General features: G+C 42.1%; 3 protein-coding genes, 1 long non-coding RNA gene and 1 other non-coding gene across 9 annotated transcripts; 3 read left to right on the forward strand and 2 right to left on the reverse strand.

The window, feature by feature from the left end:
• The first annotated feature begins 42 nt into the window (after window positions 1–42).
• Window positions 43–5,342, forward strand: elovl5 (ELOVL fatty acid elongase 5). Its single transcript, XM_085923068.1, is given in 9 exon segments — window positions 43–168; window positions 1,824–1,887; window positions 2,027–2,214; window positions 3,084–3,161; window positions 3,268–3,439; window positions 3,600–3,724; window positions 3,949–4,083; window positions 4,482–4,542; window positions 4,545–5,342. Coding segments are annotated over 9 exon segments (876 nt in total). The 5' UTR covers window positions 43–165; the 3' UTR covers window positions 4,595–5,342.
• Window positions 5,343–6,269: 927 nt separating this feature from the next.
• Window positions 6,270–10,281, reverse strand: fbxo9 (F-box protein 9; the record flags this gene model as incomplete). Its single annotated transcript, XM_085923069.1, has 13 exons — window positions 6,270–6,700; window positions 6,902–7,056; window positions 7,174–7,267; window positions 7,453–7,548; window positions 7,641–7,731; window positions 7,815–7,933; window positions 8,042–8,156; window positions 8,238–8,368; window positions 8,572–8,668; window positions 8,765–8,822; window positions 8,897–9,013; window positions 9,151–9,222; window positions 10,231–10,281. Coding segments are annotated over 13 exons (1,305 nt in total), but the record flags the coding sequence as incomplete, so codon positions are not given.
• A 1,283-nt stretch (window positions 10,282–11,564) lies between these two features.
• LOC147050169 (uncharacterized) lies at window positions 11,565–16,460 on the forward strand. Of its 5 annotated transcripts, XM_085922908.1 has the most exons (8): window positions 11,565–11,633; window positions 11,888–11,937; window positions 13,609–14,321; window positions 14,548–14,615; window positions 14,709–14,729; window positions 14,864–15,108; window positions 15,209–15,395; window positions 15,621–16,460. In XM_085922908.1, the coding sequence occupies exons 3-6, from the start codon at window positions 13,644–13,646 to the stop codon at window positions 15,018–15,020; spliced, it is 924 nt and encodes a 307-aa protein (XP_085779034.1). In that variant the 5' UTR covers window positions 11,565–11,633; window positions 11,888–11,937; window positions 13,609–13,643; the 3' UTR covers window positions 15,021–15,108; window positions 15,209–15,395; window positions 15,621–16,460. The 5 variants fall into 5 exon arrangements, with proteins under 5 accessions (XP_085779034.1, XP_085779033.1, XP_085779035.1 ...); XM_085922907.1 differs by lacking the exon at window positions 15,621–16,460 and having other exon boundaries at window positions 15,209–15,589; XM_085922909.1 differs by lacking the exon at window positions 15,621–16,460 and having other exon boundaries at window positions 14,864–15,104; window positions 15,209–15,589.
• On the forward strand, window positions 12,990–13,088 carry LOC147050170 (small nucleolar RNA SNORA17). The gene has a single exon (XR_015067516.1). It is a non-coding gene; the product is annotated as a small nucleolar RNA SNORA17 (small nucleolar RNA).
• On the reverse strand, window positions 13,506–16,294 carry LOC147050171 (uncharacterized). The gene is made up of 11 exons (XR_015067472.1): window positions 15,928–16,294; window positions 15,811–15,843; window positions 15,680–15,713; window positions 15,460–15,512; window positions 15,319–15,383; window positions 15,170–15,243; window positions 14,886–15,070; window positions 14,706–14,799; window positions 14,530–14,635; window positions 14,379–14,456; window positions 13,506–14,301 (listed from the first exon to the last, which is right to left on the reverse strand). It is a non-coding gene; the product is annotated as an uncharacterized LOC147050171 (long non-coding RNA).
• Window positions 16,461–17,062: the final 602 nt, after the last annotated feature.

Here is a 17,062-nt window from a genome sequence, read left to right on the forward strand (position 1 = left end):
GAAAGAGTCAGAGAGAGAGTCAGATAGAGAGTCAGACAGAGAGAGAGAGTCAGACAGCGAGAGAGTCAGACAGGAAGAGAGAGAGTCAGAAAGAGAGAGAGGTGAGAGAGTGCACAGTCCGTGTCGCGTCCATTCTTGTGTCCGTCCGTGGGCTCTGTGACTTTGATGGTAAGTGCAAACCCTCTGTCACTTGAGCTTGATGTTCATGTTCTGTATCCTGTGCGAGATGCGTTTAGAACCCTGCGTATGTGTTTTGTTGTTAACTTCATCTGAAAAGTACTAGTTTTTGCTATTAGTGAACGTCACTTGACCCAACACTCACTCAGAAGTGGCCAAAAACGAGCGCTTAACATTTTGTTGTTGCTTGCCAGGGGTTAAAGCTGGATCAGAGTCTGACTTTGATGCGAATTATCACACATTGCTAGTTATTTAATAATAGCTATGATCTGTCTGCACCTCGTTTTAATTGTTCAGATTGTAATTTGTTACACGTATTAAATTCATTTTACCAAGAACATTTATTACTGCTGGATATTTTCAACTTAAGCTTTGATATTCATTGCATTATGCATTTTTTTCTGGCACTTCATGACCAATTCACGTTAAACCCCTCCTTGAAGTTTGTTTAAATACTGTACTGCTTTAATTGAGTTTTATTCAACGTGTGATAACCTGAAGTCAGATCATTTATATCTTAAGTCAACTTTCCCCATTGGAATGAATAAAAATGACATTCATCTGCTCCACTTCCTTCCCCCAACCTACATTTTGTTATATTTTTAAGAAAGAAAAATAACACTGTATTGTTGATTTTCATTCATTGATTGTTTTATCTGAACATGTAAACACTGATCCATCTGTTTTGAAAACCACCAATGCATAGAGATAGATATAGACAGAGAAAGGATTTGTGTACCGTATTGGCCCGAATTTAAGACGACCCTGATCTTTTTGAACACCAAATTAAATTTGTATACAGAAAATAATTACAGTACATCTGAAACAAATAATTATAGCAATATATTCATTCAAATCATGCAAAAACTGTCTATCACGTCTTAATCTCTGAACATTTAAATATGGAAACTAAAGTGCATCACATTTGTAAATGAATGGCTTCTGGTTTTTGAAATATAAATAAACCTACTGTTTCTCCATTTTCTATTTTCACTTATTTTCTTCTCTTTTCTTTCTTACTGTTAATAGGCCAGAGATGACTATGAATATTTTGGTCTTAAATCAAGTAAACAAAGTCACCCGTGCGCTCCGGTATTTCAATGACTGTGCAGAGGACACATGCGGATTAAATGTTCATGTTTTTGCTGAATTTGATAACGCTCAACGCACGTTTGTATCGCTTCATCCAAGGTTGTCGTAATCTGTAACCCTCCTGTGCTTTTAATCTGAACATGGCCCCTGACCCGCACAAATCTGTCATGAGCCAAACCAACTTTAAGCCCCTCTTTGTATAAAAATAATAAATGTCATAAAAGGCATGTATGTCGGTGTGAATGTGTCGCTGGGGACAATCGTGCACTTTCACCATAGAGGAAGAATTTGCTGGCATTGCAAATTACTTGTGGTTGATACTGAATAGAAAGTGTGATATCATATCAATGGAAAGAATGTAAACCGTACTTCTGTAAACAGTGCCTTTTTATTTCTGTTAAAAATTTCCTTGAGGCTTATATTTGATGGACAATTCATCATATTATTCTGTAATCCCTCAGTGTTTATACCACCAACACGAACCTTTGCTGTCTTGTGTAGAGGCTGATAATTCTTTTTTTTTTTATCTGTTGTTGATGTTTTATGACTTTCAGGTAACCATGGAGGCCTTGGATCAAAGACTCAACATCCTGTTGGAGTCATGGTTGGGTCCCCGTGGTATGTCAATGTAATGATGTCATCTGGTAGTTTGGTTTAATTACAATGCAACTTTAAATACGAATAGAGAGCAATGTTGGTAGGTCGTCAATTTTATTCATGTACCGATCCGATCTAACCTTCCCTCTGATTGTTTCAGATCAGCGGGTACGTGGTTGGCCGCTGCTCGACAACTACTCGCCGACACTTGCCCTCACCGTTGTGTATCTTGTGGTGGTGTGGACGGGACCCAAGTACATGAAGCACAGGCAGGCGTTCTCATGCAAAGGCCTCCTCGTGGTCTACAACATGGGCCTTACGTTCCTGTCGCTCGGCATGTTCTATCAGGTACGTGGGCCGTCGCAGACACTGATGACGGAATTTTGTTACAAACTAACTCAAACTCCAGTGGGTCAGTTAACTATTGATTCTTTTTTTCTAATCCATGATTAAATCAATCAGGCTATTTGATGGCTCTGGGGCTCGTTGTCAGGCAACCGACTCCAGGACGTCCCGCTACAAATCGTGGAACCTACCTTGGAGATGTAGTTCGAAATTTTGGAGATCACTTGTGGTCTCTTGTGAATCAGAATACGAGTTCACTTGATAGATGTTTTTTTTATTTTTTTTAATGCGAGTCTAAAGTGTGTTTCTGCCTTTTCTGGCTGACTTCTTGCCTCCCCATCTGCATTGCCAAGGTTCATTAAACTCTGTGTTGCGTGTTCTAATAGTCAAAGTACACAGCGATTGCAATCAAAATGATTGGTCAGGATTTTTTTTTTTTCCATGAGTGGTTCAAACAGAAAATCAAGCTGCGGCCAGGACACAAAAAGACAAAAGAAAAATGATGGCTGTTCATTTATTCATTACAACCGAATCTTTCGCTTCTTCCGCACAGGGGGGTTGATCATTATTGATTTGGCGACTCGGCATTAAATTACACTTCACAATTTACTTTTAACTGAGTTGAGTTCATTTGTCCGCAGGAAGTCTCATTCAAATGAGGAAACGAAGGATTTTGCGCTTCTTTTTAGGCCCGACAAAATATTCTAAAGCCCACTGGATTGTTTTTCACTTTCCATTTGCACACTGTTGTGTCTGAGTAATTTTGTAACCAGCATTTTTTTTTCCTCTCATAGCTTTGTTTTTATTTATTTTGCTGTACATTTGATATTGTGAAATGCAATGTGTATACCTTGACTCATTTTTGTCCTCAGCTTGTGTCTGCTCTGTGGAACAGCAGCTACAACTTGTACTGTCAGAACACGTACAGCGCACCAGAAGTGGACAATAAGGTGAGTGAGTCGCAAAAATATGTCTTGTTTTTAACACATTTATTTTTCTTCTTCCCAGAGTCCAACACGTGCTAATTTGCCTTTGACTTCTCCGTGTTTTCCTCAGATCATGAATGTTCTGTGGTGGTACTACTTCTCCAAGTCCATTGAGTTTATGGACACGTTTTTCTTCATTCTGCGAAAGAACAATCACCAGATCACCGTTCTTCACGTCTACCACCACGTCAGCATGCTCAACATTTGGTGGTTTGTCATCAACTGGCTCCCATGTGGTCATTGTGAGTGATGGATGGATGATATCGCTTATGACATAACATCGATGCACCAAAATGAAACATCATGTGTTGAGCTTGTTTGATGAAAAACAATCGGCAACCTTGCAGCTAAGCTTCGATTGCGACATCACTTGTGGACTATAAGGACTCTTTTGTCTTCCAGCCTACTTCGGGCCTACCCTCAACAGTTTTGTCCACGTGGTCATGTACTCGTACTACGGCCTGTCAGCCATCCCCGCCGTGCGCCCGTACCTCTGGTGGAAGAAGTACATCACGCAGCTCCAGCTGGTAAGCTAGTCAAATGTGGCTTCAAGTCGGTGTCTATGTCCCAAGTTCTGTCCTTGAAGCAGATGTTAATCATATTTTAGGCACTGCTCGAAACAAGTCACAGATGAGGCAAAAACACATTTGTGTATCCATTAGATATTTTGGGCCTCAGATCAATATTGTCTTTCTCGTCACCTTCTAACTGCAGTGTGTGCGTGTGTGTGTGTGTCATGTTTCCCCTGCAGATCCAGTTCTTCTTAACGATGTTGCAGACACTGTGTGCCATCAAATGGCCATGTGGTGTGCCCTATGGATGGCTCTACTTCCAAATTGTTTACATGATCACCCTCATTGTCTTCTTTTCCAACTTCTACATTCAGGTCATTTTGTCTGATACAAAATTCTTTAGTATTTTTTTTTTAAATCAGAGATGCTTTTTAGATGCTTTATTATTTTGTTTGTATTGTATTTATGAATTAGGATTTGGCAACAGGTGAATTTTCTTTCTGAACATCATTATAAAGTGTCAAACTAGGGTTAGTGTTTCCAAGTAGGGTTTCAAACTAAGGTTAGAGTTTTGAAATTAGGGTCAAGGTTTCAAACTAGAATTTAAAAACAGGGTTAGGGTTTCAAAGTAGGGTGTCAAACTAGCCTTGGGGTTTCAAAGTAGAGTTTCAAAATAGGTTTCAAACTAGGAAAATATGACATCTTTTGAAAATATATATCTTCTGTCCTTCATTTTAACAATCATCTTGTGCTTCCTTTGGCCCTTCAACAGACGTACAAGAAACACAAGCCCACGGAGCTCCAGAACGGCGCTTCCCTGTCTACCAACGGACACTCTCAAAGGAACACGGTGCTCAAAATCAAGAAGAACTGAGGCTGGATTAACAATGGCAACTCCCAACCTTGCTTAATGCTGCTAAAAATCAAAAAGTAAAGTCCAGTAGGTCATGGTCTACGCCTTCATTTACAGTATTTGCATCTTCAATTTAAACCGACTGACTGAAGGTAAAAAGCTCCGGTAAGCGTGCTTTATATTTGAAGCACACAGCGTTTTGGACCGTCCTTGACATGTAACAAGAGCGCGCTTCTTGTGTCCTGCTTTGTACTGTCACGTAATCTCTAAATACTATGTCCTTTTGCAGAGGCCGGCTAGGACAGGGCAAGATGCTTCTGGTCAAATAGTTGCACAGTAGACACACTGCTATGAAACATTAACCAAATCCCTTGGCACTCATTTTTAATATGTTATGCAGCGACCCTATGTATTTAATTTATTAAGAGTTCAGTCTCACTCAACATTATGAGCGCCACTTTTTAGATTATTTATAAAATAAAATTGTAGATGCGGTGCCTTCATGGACCTGTTTATTTGGTTGCTAGTGCTAATGTCACCACACTGATGCTGGTTCACTCTGTGCCTGACTTGACTGTGTTTTAATATCATCAAGAATGGAAAGTAATCATGTTCATGTTTATTACACTTAAAGCAGAAGAGGTGTGCTTGATTAACACACAGGAAGTCTTATCAAGTATGATACACATCATACTTGAGAATTATTGTAGAAAACCCCAACTGATGCATTTCCGGTTATAAATTGCACAAGTCGACAAATAAAATCGTTCAGGTACTTCACATGTTGTTTCTCCTTGAATAAAATATCTTTTGCAAAAAAAAAAAAAACCTGAAGAAACCAATATCATATTAATTAATAGGTCATGTTTGGGTTGCAAATAAATCATAAAATAGACATTGATTATGTCCTCAGATGCAAAAGAGTTTAGGTCTCATCCGGAATGGCGTGGCAGGATATGGGTGATCAATAACAGGAACACTGATGCACACGCGAGCATTACAAATCAAACTATTATGTCAGCAAAGCGCTCAGTTTTTGTCACAATTTGCAACATTGCTACAATAGACAAATGAGGTTTATCCAATGCATGCATTACTTACCTTCATTGCTTCGGTATACTCACGGACCAATTGTTTTCTTTCACTCGTGTTAATTCCTGTCTACGCTCGTCTTGTTCTGCATGATTTGTCCGGCGTAGTTGGCGTACGTGTCTGCTTCCCGACCAGTTTGACGGACTTTATGGAAAGTTCTTGCATTTCAGGGTCGTTGGCTGAAGTTTACTCTCCGAATGTCATCTCAGTTGAACAGACCAGAAGGTTTACATAATATGGCAAAATCACCGTTGATCCCATACAGGACCGGATACGGACAAGGTCAAAAAAAAAAAAACATGCTTTCATTGCTCCCGCTGACTTTTTTTGTCCTAATCACACGTATCCCATAGAACCTAAAGCATACTTAAATTATATCCACTCTTAAGCATCTAACTAGTCTGAAGCATGCTTCTGCCTTATTAAACCCCCCAAATATTCATCAAAATTACTTTCTAATAATTTGGCTCTAAGAATATGGTCACAAAACTGCTTCTACATTTGAGAGGCTTGAAACAATTGAAACATTTAAAACCACTTCTTCCCTCCCTGCTCTAGAAATCCTCTTTGATCCGTCCATGTTCTGTTCTCAGGGGGAAAAAAAGGATTATAACATCTGACGTTCTCTTGTTGATATTTAATAACACTATGATGTGACGTAGTGTGTACTATGCATAACATGCTGTCGAGTCAAACAATTGAAACGTAAGCATTTTATCACTGTGTATTTGAAGGAGAAAGTGCATCATGAGACAAAACCATAATGAACATTCATTGCCGGGAACATGCGTACTGGGACTGCTAATTACCTAGTGTTCAAATCACTTTGCAACATTTCTGAAAATCACAAGATTAACCAGTTATTAATATCATGTTCTAGTGTGTTTAAGGTTGTTTAGTGAACCAGGTGGTCTCTGTCGATGATCATCCGGGTGTCTTACAGCGGCTGATCTGAGAATGCTGTGTAACTCTTGACGCGTCCGAAGATGAAAGGTGTGTACATCTTGTTCAGGTCGAATGCACTGATAACAGTTTCCCCAGTCAGCCTGAAAAAGAACATTAAAAAAAGTATTTATTACATGTATTTTTTACTCTGCAAGATTTAGGGAATTTCTAAAATAAATGTTGAAATGTTTTATTAATTATTGTCCATGTCTGCAATTATGCTTGCATGTTATGAACATAAATTAGCACAACCCTTCGGTCCCTTTGCAAGAACAAGCACACTTGTGTCTAGCAGCTCATACTTGTAAGTGATGTGGCAAGAATGGTGGATCCACGCCAGTTTATTAAAACTCTGGCGCCCCCCAGAGGACAGAAGAAGTCCCACGTGGAAGGTGTGCTCGGTCTCAGGGACTGGGTACCGCCTGCAGAACCGATTCTTTTGCATCTCGGATGATTTCTGGCCATAAGTACACACACATAAGTGATTTGATGTATCAACATTTTAAAACAAATATGTACTTTATGTTTTTGCGGTTCATTCAAGAACTTTAGGTTCTTTGTTCAATCATCTCACCTCCTCCTTTCTCTTGCGTACGACTGCGTAAACTTTGGTTTGGTTGTCCGTCTCCTGGGACAGACGGAAGTGGCCCAACTTGACGCCGTCCATTCTGCAGAAGCAAGACAGATGTCGTTTGAAATAATAACGTCAGCTTTCATTGACCGACACGCTTGCAATCTGAGTGTCCTGGTCAAAACTATTTTAAAGCCCATTCTAACTCCATTAAACAAAATATGTCACGACGATTAAAAGAATGTGCATTATTATCAGAAAAAAACCCCAACATGGCCTCACCTGACATTTTGAGTGCGTAAGCGAGGGACAATCGAGAGAGGCTCCTCAGGTGTGGTCAGCATGAGCACGCTGCCATCAGGGAAGAAGCGCAAGTACCTGACAAAAACACAAACACACTATATATTGACTTAAAAGTTGACAAGCGCCAAAGTAGTGTGTGTGTGTGTGTCTGTGTGTCCCAAATCTACCTGTAGAAGTCGACATGGTGCCAAGGTCGGTAGAAGCCGTCCAGAGATTGCTCTCCTTGACGAATGTACGACGTTCTGCTGATGTAGATGCCTGCTCGGGCAATGTGAGAACAAAGTTTGGTGGAAGGGCAGGGGGAGGTGGTCGATTGAAGCATTGCCACGGCGCATAGATACCATCGAAACGGACACGGGGCCTCTGCAGGAACATCTCTCTCCAAGACAGGAAGTGTCCCAGCTTGGTGCAGTTTCGCCCCCACACTCTTTGGCAGGCTGAACGCCAAATCTCAGGATCCCTGCCACACAAAAACAGAAAAGTAGTAAACATGAAGAACGCGGTTCTTTTCACTTTTCTTGTACTCGGCAGGCACGGAGCGATAATTGAAGAGGCAAGCGGTGCTGACCTTGCACAAATGTAAAAGCCACGACAAACCAGCGACAGCTGCTCGAGGGCTCGCATGTCCAGGTCGCGTGACACAACCCAACGGAATATATACATGAGGATCTCCCGTGGCAATGCTGCCGAATGGAATACAAAGGTGAGTCATGTGGTGACAACCGTGGGGAGCAAAGAGATGAAATAATGAGGAAGCGTGCTACCTGACATATGCACCTGAGATTTTTCAAATTCAGGCGAGCAAATCTTAGGAAAGGAAGTGGCCAACGTGAGCTCCTGCTCAAAGTAGGCAACCAGATCCTCTATCTCTCCGTCGGCATCCCTCTCCTCCTTACTGTGATACGACACACAAAGCTGTGTTAGGAAGCCCAGATAATGCAAGACTTGCACATTTTAGTATTTTTTGTGGGCTGCCTATAGAGCACCTTTGCAGTAATCATTTGTGACCTCCAAACTTTTGAATGGAGTGTCCAGAACTAAGTTGGTGACACCAAGGTTTTGAATAGAAAAGCTTAACAACAGTGTGGAGCATCTTACTAGTTTCCCTCAACTTGATTGGCGTCAGGGTGGCTGTAGTTGATCTTTGATTCAATGTCGGGCACAAGCTGCATAGCCAGGCGATAGAACTTGATAGCTGCCAATAATAAAAAGCGTTACAACAGTCGAGGCATTGAACTGATTGCTCAAGCACATTTACAATCTCACAGATATATTGAAATCATTTATTCACCCTCATAAAAGGCTCCATTCTGCTCTTCCTGAACAGCTCTCAAGAACAGCTCAGCAGCCTAACGGGAAAAATTGTAAAGAATTACAACGCACACAACATTAACAGGGCCAGTTATCAGTTTCGCAGGCATACCTCTTCCTCCCGAGCAATTTCTTGCGTCCTCCTCGAACCCGTGACTCGCAGCAGCCTCGTGTTGCTGCTCGGCTTGAGCTCAGACATCCACTTAGCTCGGAAAGCATTGAGCTGCAGCTGAAATATTACATGTTAGGGAAATGGGCTATTAATCATTTTTAATTCAATAAAACATCCAACATGAAGCCTTATTCAACAAGAGTCACACCAAAGAATCAATGAACGGCAGTCTATACTGAGCAAGGCTATTTTACCTCAAGATTTGGGTCATCAGAATTCTCATCTTCCTCCTCCACCGTGCCACCGATATCCACATTTTCTTCAGCCTAGTAAAAGTGAATACACATTAGCCAGGGCCTTTAGCACTGTGACTGGTAACAGAATCAAACAGATATTAGCACAGTATCCTTATTAGTATCCTCATTTTTATTTATGATGTACTCTCAGTATATTTAGAAAACACCTCAGCTATATAATCTATCATATACAATCAGATTTTATATTCATACTAATTGTGAAGGATTTACACAACATTTTCTTTACTTGGGCAATTTCTTCCATCGATGCTCAATCCACTAATCATTGATCTAGTGGATGTTGACATAAACTAAATATGTATACATTGAGGAGCTAGTTAACATCTGTCACTAGCCAATATTGATCTTAACCTTTCTTGATCAGTTTACTGCCCTGCCGTCTTCAAAACCTCCACAAGGAGCCTCCCCTGCATATTGGACCTCTACTGGAATCTTCCATCCTGCTGCCAAGACGGTCGACTATCTGATGGTGGCTATTCATAGTCAGCGTTATTATTACCCACTTGAGTTATTATAAAGTGCCCTTGGGTGATCAGAAAGGCACTACACAGATCTGAGCGTTTATTATGAAGTAATAGGTACGATTTTTAATGATTCACATAACGCTCACATAGTAGCGCAACCTGCCAAGTCATATTTGAACGTTTTAGAAAACAAGTTAAACAAACAACAGTTAACTCGATTTAATTTTGCGGATTAGCGTGATATGTTTGATTGACAATCTACACAAACGTGGGAAAACAACATTCTCATCAGACGCATTGGTGTTTCTGTTGATATAGTAAAACTGAGGTAAACATCACTAAGAGAATTATGCTAATGGTGTAATGACATCTGAGTTCGATAAATTGATATTTTAGTGTCTTGAAATGAAATGCTGCACAATATGTCCCAGTGTTGACAACTGAGTTAGTTACTCGTGTACTTGCAGACAGCTGACGACAAACGTGTTGACTAAGCGCTAGCTAGTTGATGTCAATACTAGCTTGCTAAGAGCTAACTCGCACCGTGACATACCATGACAACTTGGCAGAGAAAGTCCTTTTTAGTAAGTGCGTGTCTCTTCAAAAACGTTCAGCGTGGCGTTTACAAGTCACGGTCAGAGAAACGGACTACGCAACGAACATATTTGCGAGCGCGCAAGAACGCAGCCATTTCGACTAGCGCTCCGAGCAGATCTCCGAGTAGTGTTGGCTCGAGTGAAGGATTCGTTCAAAATAACGAATGTTTTCAGTGAACGAGAGTGAACGAATCACTTCCTAAAGTGATTCGTCCTTTTTTTCAGTTCATATGACTTCAACCAGTAGATGTCAGTCATGCGCATTGAAGCTGATACCACCACGCCGTAAAACAAAACAAAGAAGAAAATGACGTAACTTCCCGTTCACGAACGAGTCGTAAATTGCATTTCCCGTTCGAGTCAGTGAGGATTTCCATTTCCAGTTCATCGCGAGAACGGATCAGTGAGGGAAAGAGTCAATGAGTGAACTGCCTTCCTTCCCGTGCATCAACGTATCAGTCATCGAACGCGTCGCGACTCCTTGCGTGAATGAACGTGATCCAGAATGGAGATAAACGATTTGCCAAGGAAAGAACCACACACTGAAACGCCACTTGTTTTGTGCTCGTTTTTGCCAATCTAACGACTAACTTTACTGCATGAAAGGATGCGCCGTTATGCAACAGCGGGGAGATTATGCTTCTCTTTGGGTAATCTTTATTTTATAACACAGTAGTTTTTTTTAATAACGTGTATGCATATACACTCCTAAATATTGTTATCCAATATATCGACTGCAATTTCATTTTAGATTGCTGGTTTGAAATTGAATTTTATTATTGTTGTTGTTTTAATAAACATTTATGTTGAAACCTGTCTGGTGTTTTATTCCTTGTTTTACGTCTCCCTCATCTTCATTTTCTCCATCCTTCCTCCCAGCGCCGTGTTGTCCGGAGGTACATGTTTCATTCACGTAAACAATGATGAGCAGATCTCCGTTTGCTCATATCATTACAACTTACATTTGTATGAAACACAGACTATATGACAGAATATACATTTTTTGACAAGGCTGGTCTTTTTTTTTTTTAACTTTTTTTTAGCATCTTTTATGCGTGTTTACTTAATGATCCGAACTAGTGTATGAGAATATTTGTCATTTTTTCACATGTCCTGAGTGTTGTTAGTCACTCAAATGTTGAACAGAGGCTGTGATGTACCTTGTTTGGCACGCTCTAACATGGCGAATAAAAACTCTTCAATCTTGAATCTAGTGTCATATGCATGATGTGGGAGTGTCTTTTGTGCAAGTTGCCAAAGACGCGCTTTTGTGTGACTTGAATTGAGCTTTCTCGGCTACCGTACACTTTCGATTCAGCAAGCAGCTAGCTCTTTAGGTATTTACCATTTGGGGTTTCGAGTGAGTAATGTCAACTTTTTCCAAGTTCTCGATTTGCTGTATGTATGTAAATTCGTTCATGTAAACAATGACATGAAAGGACAATATTTGTTAGTCGTTAGGTCAGTGGAAACTCGCTGGCTCTCGTGAAACAAGAGGTGGAGCGTTAGCTAGCACACCCACAAGTAGCACTCGGCTGTCAATCAATCGATAATCAAGGAAAGCGTTTGAGTTGAACGTTGTTTTTCTATGTTTTTCCATGTCCAAACTTGAAGACTGGAGGCTCCACGTCGACTCCTGGTCGTCTATCTGCATATCTCGAAAGGTAGGTACCTCCCCATTTTGTTTGCCTCCTAATCTCAAATGTAGAAGGTCGTGTCATATATGACTTAAAATCTTCCAAAATATTATCAAAGGACATTTTAATTGGTCATTTCCCAAATGAATAATGTCCTGATGATTATTTGGGCCACAGTGAAAAGAAACAAAATAATTGCTCTACAATGGTTAAAGTTACATGTCAATGTAAGAAGTATAGTTTTGAAAAATGGACTTGCATTTGAACTTAAAAAGTATATTTTTTGACCGTAGTTGGCACACATGAAAAGTGAAAGTGTACCACTTTGTTCTTCTAAAATTATGACTTAAATCTAAAAAAAAATGAATCTAAAAAAAAGAAAAAAATTGTGTTAGTTAGTTAGTTAGTTAGTTGGTAGTGTTATGTGCTCGAGGAGCTGATGTGCGATGTCATCTTGTCATGGCACACCAGGGAGAAGGTGAGCACATGCAAGCAGTTGACATCTCTCACAAAACCCAAGTGCCAGGTACTGCACAATATCATCATCACACTCGTCTGGATGTGTTTTTTCATGACATTGATGCAAACCAAGTTAGTCAGAAACATATATTTAACTAACTTGGTTTGCATCACTGTCATGGAAAAACCTGTCCAAAAGTGAGTGGTGGTGGTGGTGGTGGTGGTACTGTGCAGTACCTGGCACTTAGGTTTTGTCCCAGTGAGAGACGTTTGCACTGTTTACATGTGCTCACCTTCCCCCTAGTGCCTGCCACGAGAAGTGACATCGTACCTGAGTGAGCTCATCCAGCACTTCATCTGCTTCCATGCAGGCAGGGCCTTTTCAAACTGCTTTTCTATTCAATACATTGTTCAAGTGGAATGTGAGTCTTTGTGATTTATGAGCAAACTTGCTTATTTGAAGTCTTTCGTGCTTGGTGGTCACTGCATTGGCAAAGTACTGTTTGAAGTCTTGAGTTGGCCACTTCCAAACCCTAAGTGTCCACTACTATGGACACAAGTAGGTATTCAGCCTTGAGGTGAGCGTCACTGCAACAGAGCCACGTATTTGACTGCTTCTCTCTGTCTCCACATGAGTCAAGGTGATAATTGCATCACCTTGACTCATGTGGAGACAGAGAGAAGCAGTCAAAGACTTGGCTCTGTTCAGTGGCTGAAGGCAAACACTCAACTCAAAGCTAAAAAGAACCTTCCAAAACCTAAGTGCCACTTTGCCCGCCTCCTACCTCCGCCCAAATTCAACCTGACCAATCACGTCTCGTCACAAATTTGCATAGCCACGCCCACTTTCTGACAGCCAATCAGAATGTCGCGTTTGCACATCCAACCAATCAGATTGCTTCATTTTCAGCAAACCACGCCCACTCAGGATCTAACCAATCACAAATCACCTCATTTGCATATTCACGCCCACTCTTTAGCCAATCACAGCCTTTCATTCCCATTGCTCCACCCACTTAGTCCTCTCAGCCAATCAAAAAAGGGTATTCCAGTCATAATTCCGCCCTTTTTTCAAAATTTCCCAGAAAATTTTTGTAAAAAAAAAAAAAAAAAAAATTTTGGGGTGGGGGGAAAAAATAAAAAGTATTGGAAAGAAAAGAAATGTTTGTTCTGTGATGTTTGATAAAGAGAGAGCTGAAAGTTTGTGTTATTTGTAATAAAGCTTTATTTCTTTTGCAGAGTAAACATTCAATCACAACAAAGTAACACGTTGGATGGCAGTCTGCTCATTGCCGAGTTGGCAAATGGTCGGCCAGCGGGACGAGTGGCGAAGCGGTCGGCCAGCGGGACGAGTGGCGAAGCCGTCGGCCAGCGGGACGAGTGGCGAAGCGGTCGGCCAGAGGGACGAGTGGCGAAGCGGTCGGCCAGAGGGACGAGTGGCGAAGCGGTCGGCCAGAGGGACGAGTGGCGAAGCGGTCGGCCAGAGGGACGAGTGGCGAAGCGGTCGGCCAGCGGGACGAGTGGCGAAGCGGTCTGCCAGAGGGACGAGTGGCGAAGCGGTCGGCCAGAGGGACGAGTGGCGAAGCGGTCGGCCAGAGGGACGAGTGGCGAAGCGGTCGGCCAGAGGGACGAGTGGCGAAGCGGTCGGCCAGAGGGACGAGTGGCGAAGCGGTCGGCCAGAGGGACGAGTGGCGAAGCGGTCGGCCAGAGGGACGAGTGGCGAAGCGGTCGGCCAGAGGGACGAGTGGCGAAGCGGTCTGCCAGAGGGACGAGTGGCGAAGCGGTCGGCCAGAGGGACGAGTGGCGAAGCGGTCGGCCAGAGGGACGAGTGGCGAAGCGGTCGGCCAGAGGGACGAGTGGCGAAGCGGTCGGCCAGAGGGACGAGTGGCGAAGCGGTCGGCCAGAGGGACGAGTGTTACTCTATGCCTGGACCTAAAACAAAAAAAGAGATTGTAAGTAATGGGTTAAGTCAACGTTTGGTGCAGAAAATGTTTTGGTATGTAACATACCAGTGCAGAAGTAGAGTTGTTCATTGCATCAGGTATTGTGAGCTGCATAACCAAGAAGCAGATCTCATTCCTTGCTGCCTGTCGGAAAATAGAGGAAAATAATTATTGGAATAAAAAGATTGTGCTATGAGGAGCATTTAAAGTGCCTTACTTTAACTTTACTTCTCAGGTTGCAACAAGACTAAAGTGTTGCTGGTCTCCAGCTTTGCTCTGGTCCTCAGCTTCCGCTGCTAGCAGGTACTTGATGGTTCTCCACACTGGACACAAAAAACTGATTCAAGTTTTGAAACATGTTGGCTTAAATGTCATTTACTCTGCTTCTCTTACCAGTAGAGGGCCCTTCAGATCCAGGTGAATGAGCTCAGAGGCTGAAGACACTGTGGCAGGCTGCACTTTCTGGACCAGGATTTGCCACCTTTGCCTGGAAAGAAAAGGGAACATTGACACAACAATTCTAACTTCACTGCTTTTACTTTTAACTGTAGACTGGAAGCAGCCGGTCAGTACCTGAAATGTTGTCAGGACTCTCCAGGGTGGACACCTGCACACAACACAAACGAGAGACCATCAAGCTGCATTTATTTGTCAACTCTGGAAATGGAGGCAGCCTTGAGGCCACTCTGCATGGTTTTGGGGGGCTAGTTCCTTTGGCCAGCAGGTGGCAGATTTTCCAACTGCATCCTTACTGGAAACTGCTGTGCAGGAAGAGGGAGGCATAAAAAAAAAGTAGGTAAGTGCTTTTAAACAATGCAGTTTTACAATTTTAAACAATTGTAGTAAGTTGTCAGCACGTCAGATAAGTTGATAATGACAGGTTCAAAACCTTGTAGATCCATGCTGCAGATACTAGGTCCTTTAGCACCACCTGGTGGACAAAAGGAGGAACAACAAGTTGAAATGTTTGACACTTGTCAAACATTTGGATGCGTGCGTGATTCACCAGTGAGGAATGGAGGGCAGCGCCGGACGGCCGGATGGACGTCTCTCCAACCACAGCTTGCTGCTCTGAAAGACACGGTAACGTTACAACCATTCTGCTTTTCCATTTTCAGCAAATTGGGTTGAGCAAGAGTAGATCTACCTGTAAGTGTTTCATGAAGCCATGCGAGAACCGCAAGTCGGCCATCTTGGACCCTGCAGACAAAAGAAAAAGAACAAATGTTTGCTTTAGTCAATTTGATAAGGCCTTGCTAATAAAATACTTTTTGCCACTTTGCAGTCAATCTGCTCCCTCTGTTCCAGATTCAGGCCTGTGGACAGAAATGAGAAGACAAGAGTAGTCGATTGACTTGAAAACTCACAGAAAGTCAGTCTTGCAAGTTTGAAGATTTGCACCTGCAGACAGAAAGCAGAAAATTAATATTAATGCATCGAAATACCAGTTTCTGTCATTCTCTGGTGGATTTATGGAAACGCTGCTTTGTCTACTTACCTTCGGCCAAACGGCGCTGTCGTCCTTACGTTGCTAAATGTTTGTGCAAAAATGGTATTAGTAGTCTTTCCACACGATGCGTGCTTGAGTTTTGAAAATGTAGAAGCACTTACCCACCGTTAAATGTGCCAAATGAATGCGTTTTGATGCTCGTCGAAGACGCTAACGGCTAACGCTAGCTTCTGCAAACATTTTGGCTTGCATGCTTGCAAGATAAAAGAAGCACGCCCAAAGTGCAGGTTGACGCTGAAAAGAGAGCAAAAGCAGTTAGTTAGAAAAGGTTAACAAACGTTGAACACCCACCTTGTCACTTTTAAACGCGGTTGTGCAGCAGGTGGACCAGAGCAGCGTGGCGCTCGCTGTCAGAGGAGAGTGAGAGAATGAGCGTCGCGTTCTTGGCGCATTTTATAGTCTTTTTGTGATGACGTCATCAAACAAACAAAAAATTTGAGGAAAAAAAATGCTAAGTGGAATCATCGGAGGAACCTGGCCTCGAACCAACGCTGCAATGTTCGCATTCAACGGTCCTATCCTCTCGACCATTGCCGGTTGAGCTGAGACATGAGAATAGTTTGTATTATCCTAAATCATGAAGCTATCTTCAGGAAAGGTTTAGAGCAACCTTCAATTACAAACACTTGTCCATTATTTTTATTGAGGTCTCGAATGGCCGAGTGGTAAAGCTTTTCCCTTGGTTATGGGAGAGGCGGGTTCGAATCTTATATGCCTCTCTATTTCATTTGAAAAAGATGCAAAGTGCAAGTCTCGAACCAGAGGCTGCTGGACACCATCCCAAGTCATAAACCATTCAGCCATTTTGGCGTTGAAATTTTCGGAGTTTTCTTATGTATTCATAGTATATATTTTACAAAATGGATAAATTTACTAATTCACCGAGCACATGCACAATATTCAATGGTGTGGTGGATCAAGCTTTTGCCTTATGTTCGGAAGAACCGAGTTCGAGTCTCACACTATTCAAACTTTAGCTTAAGGTTTGCTTCGTGTGGGGCTCGAACCATAGTCTCCCGATCACCGGGCAAAGTTATAAACCATTCTGCCATTTTGCAGGGGGTGTCCGTTTTTTTTTTATTTGGTAGTGTACGTTACATAGAGGACGTTTAGTCGAAAAGGCAGACTAGACATGTTCATTTTACACTGGGTTACATACGAGTGAATGGGGGCACTGCCATCTTGCGGTAGCTTGGCGTCATTACATGCACCGCTTCATAAAGCGTGAACCGCAGTCTTA

The sequence above is a fragment of the Syngnathus leptorhynchus genome, chromosome 10, assembly GCF_054491065.1.
Source record: "Syngnathus leptorhynchus isolate UIUO chromosome 10, UIUO_Slep, whole genome shotgun sequence".
NCBI lineage: Eukaryota > Metazoa > Chordata > Actinopteri > Syngnathiformes > Syngnathidae > Syngnathus > Syngnathus leptorhynchus.

Coding starts and splice junctions, on each gene's coding strand:
- LOC147050169 (XM_085922908.1), top strand. CDS start 13,644: ATGGCAGTCTGCTCATTGCCGAGTTGGCAAATGGTCGGCCAGCGGGAC. Junction 14,616..14,708: donor TCAGCTTCCGCTGCTAGCAG/GTACTTGATGGT, acceptor TTCTCTTACCAG/TAGAGGGCCCTTCAGATCCA. Junction 14,730..14,863: donor AGAGGGCCCTTCAGATCCAG/GTGAATGAGCTC, acceptor TTTTAACTGTAG/ACTGGAAGCAGCCGGTCAGT.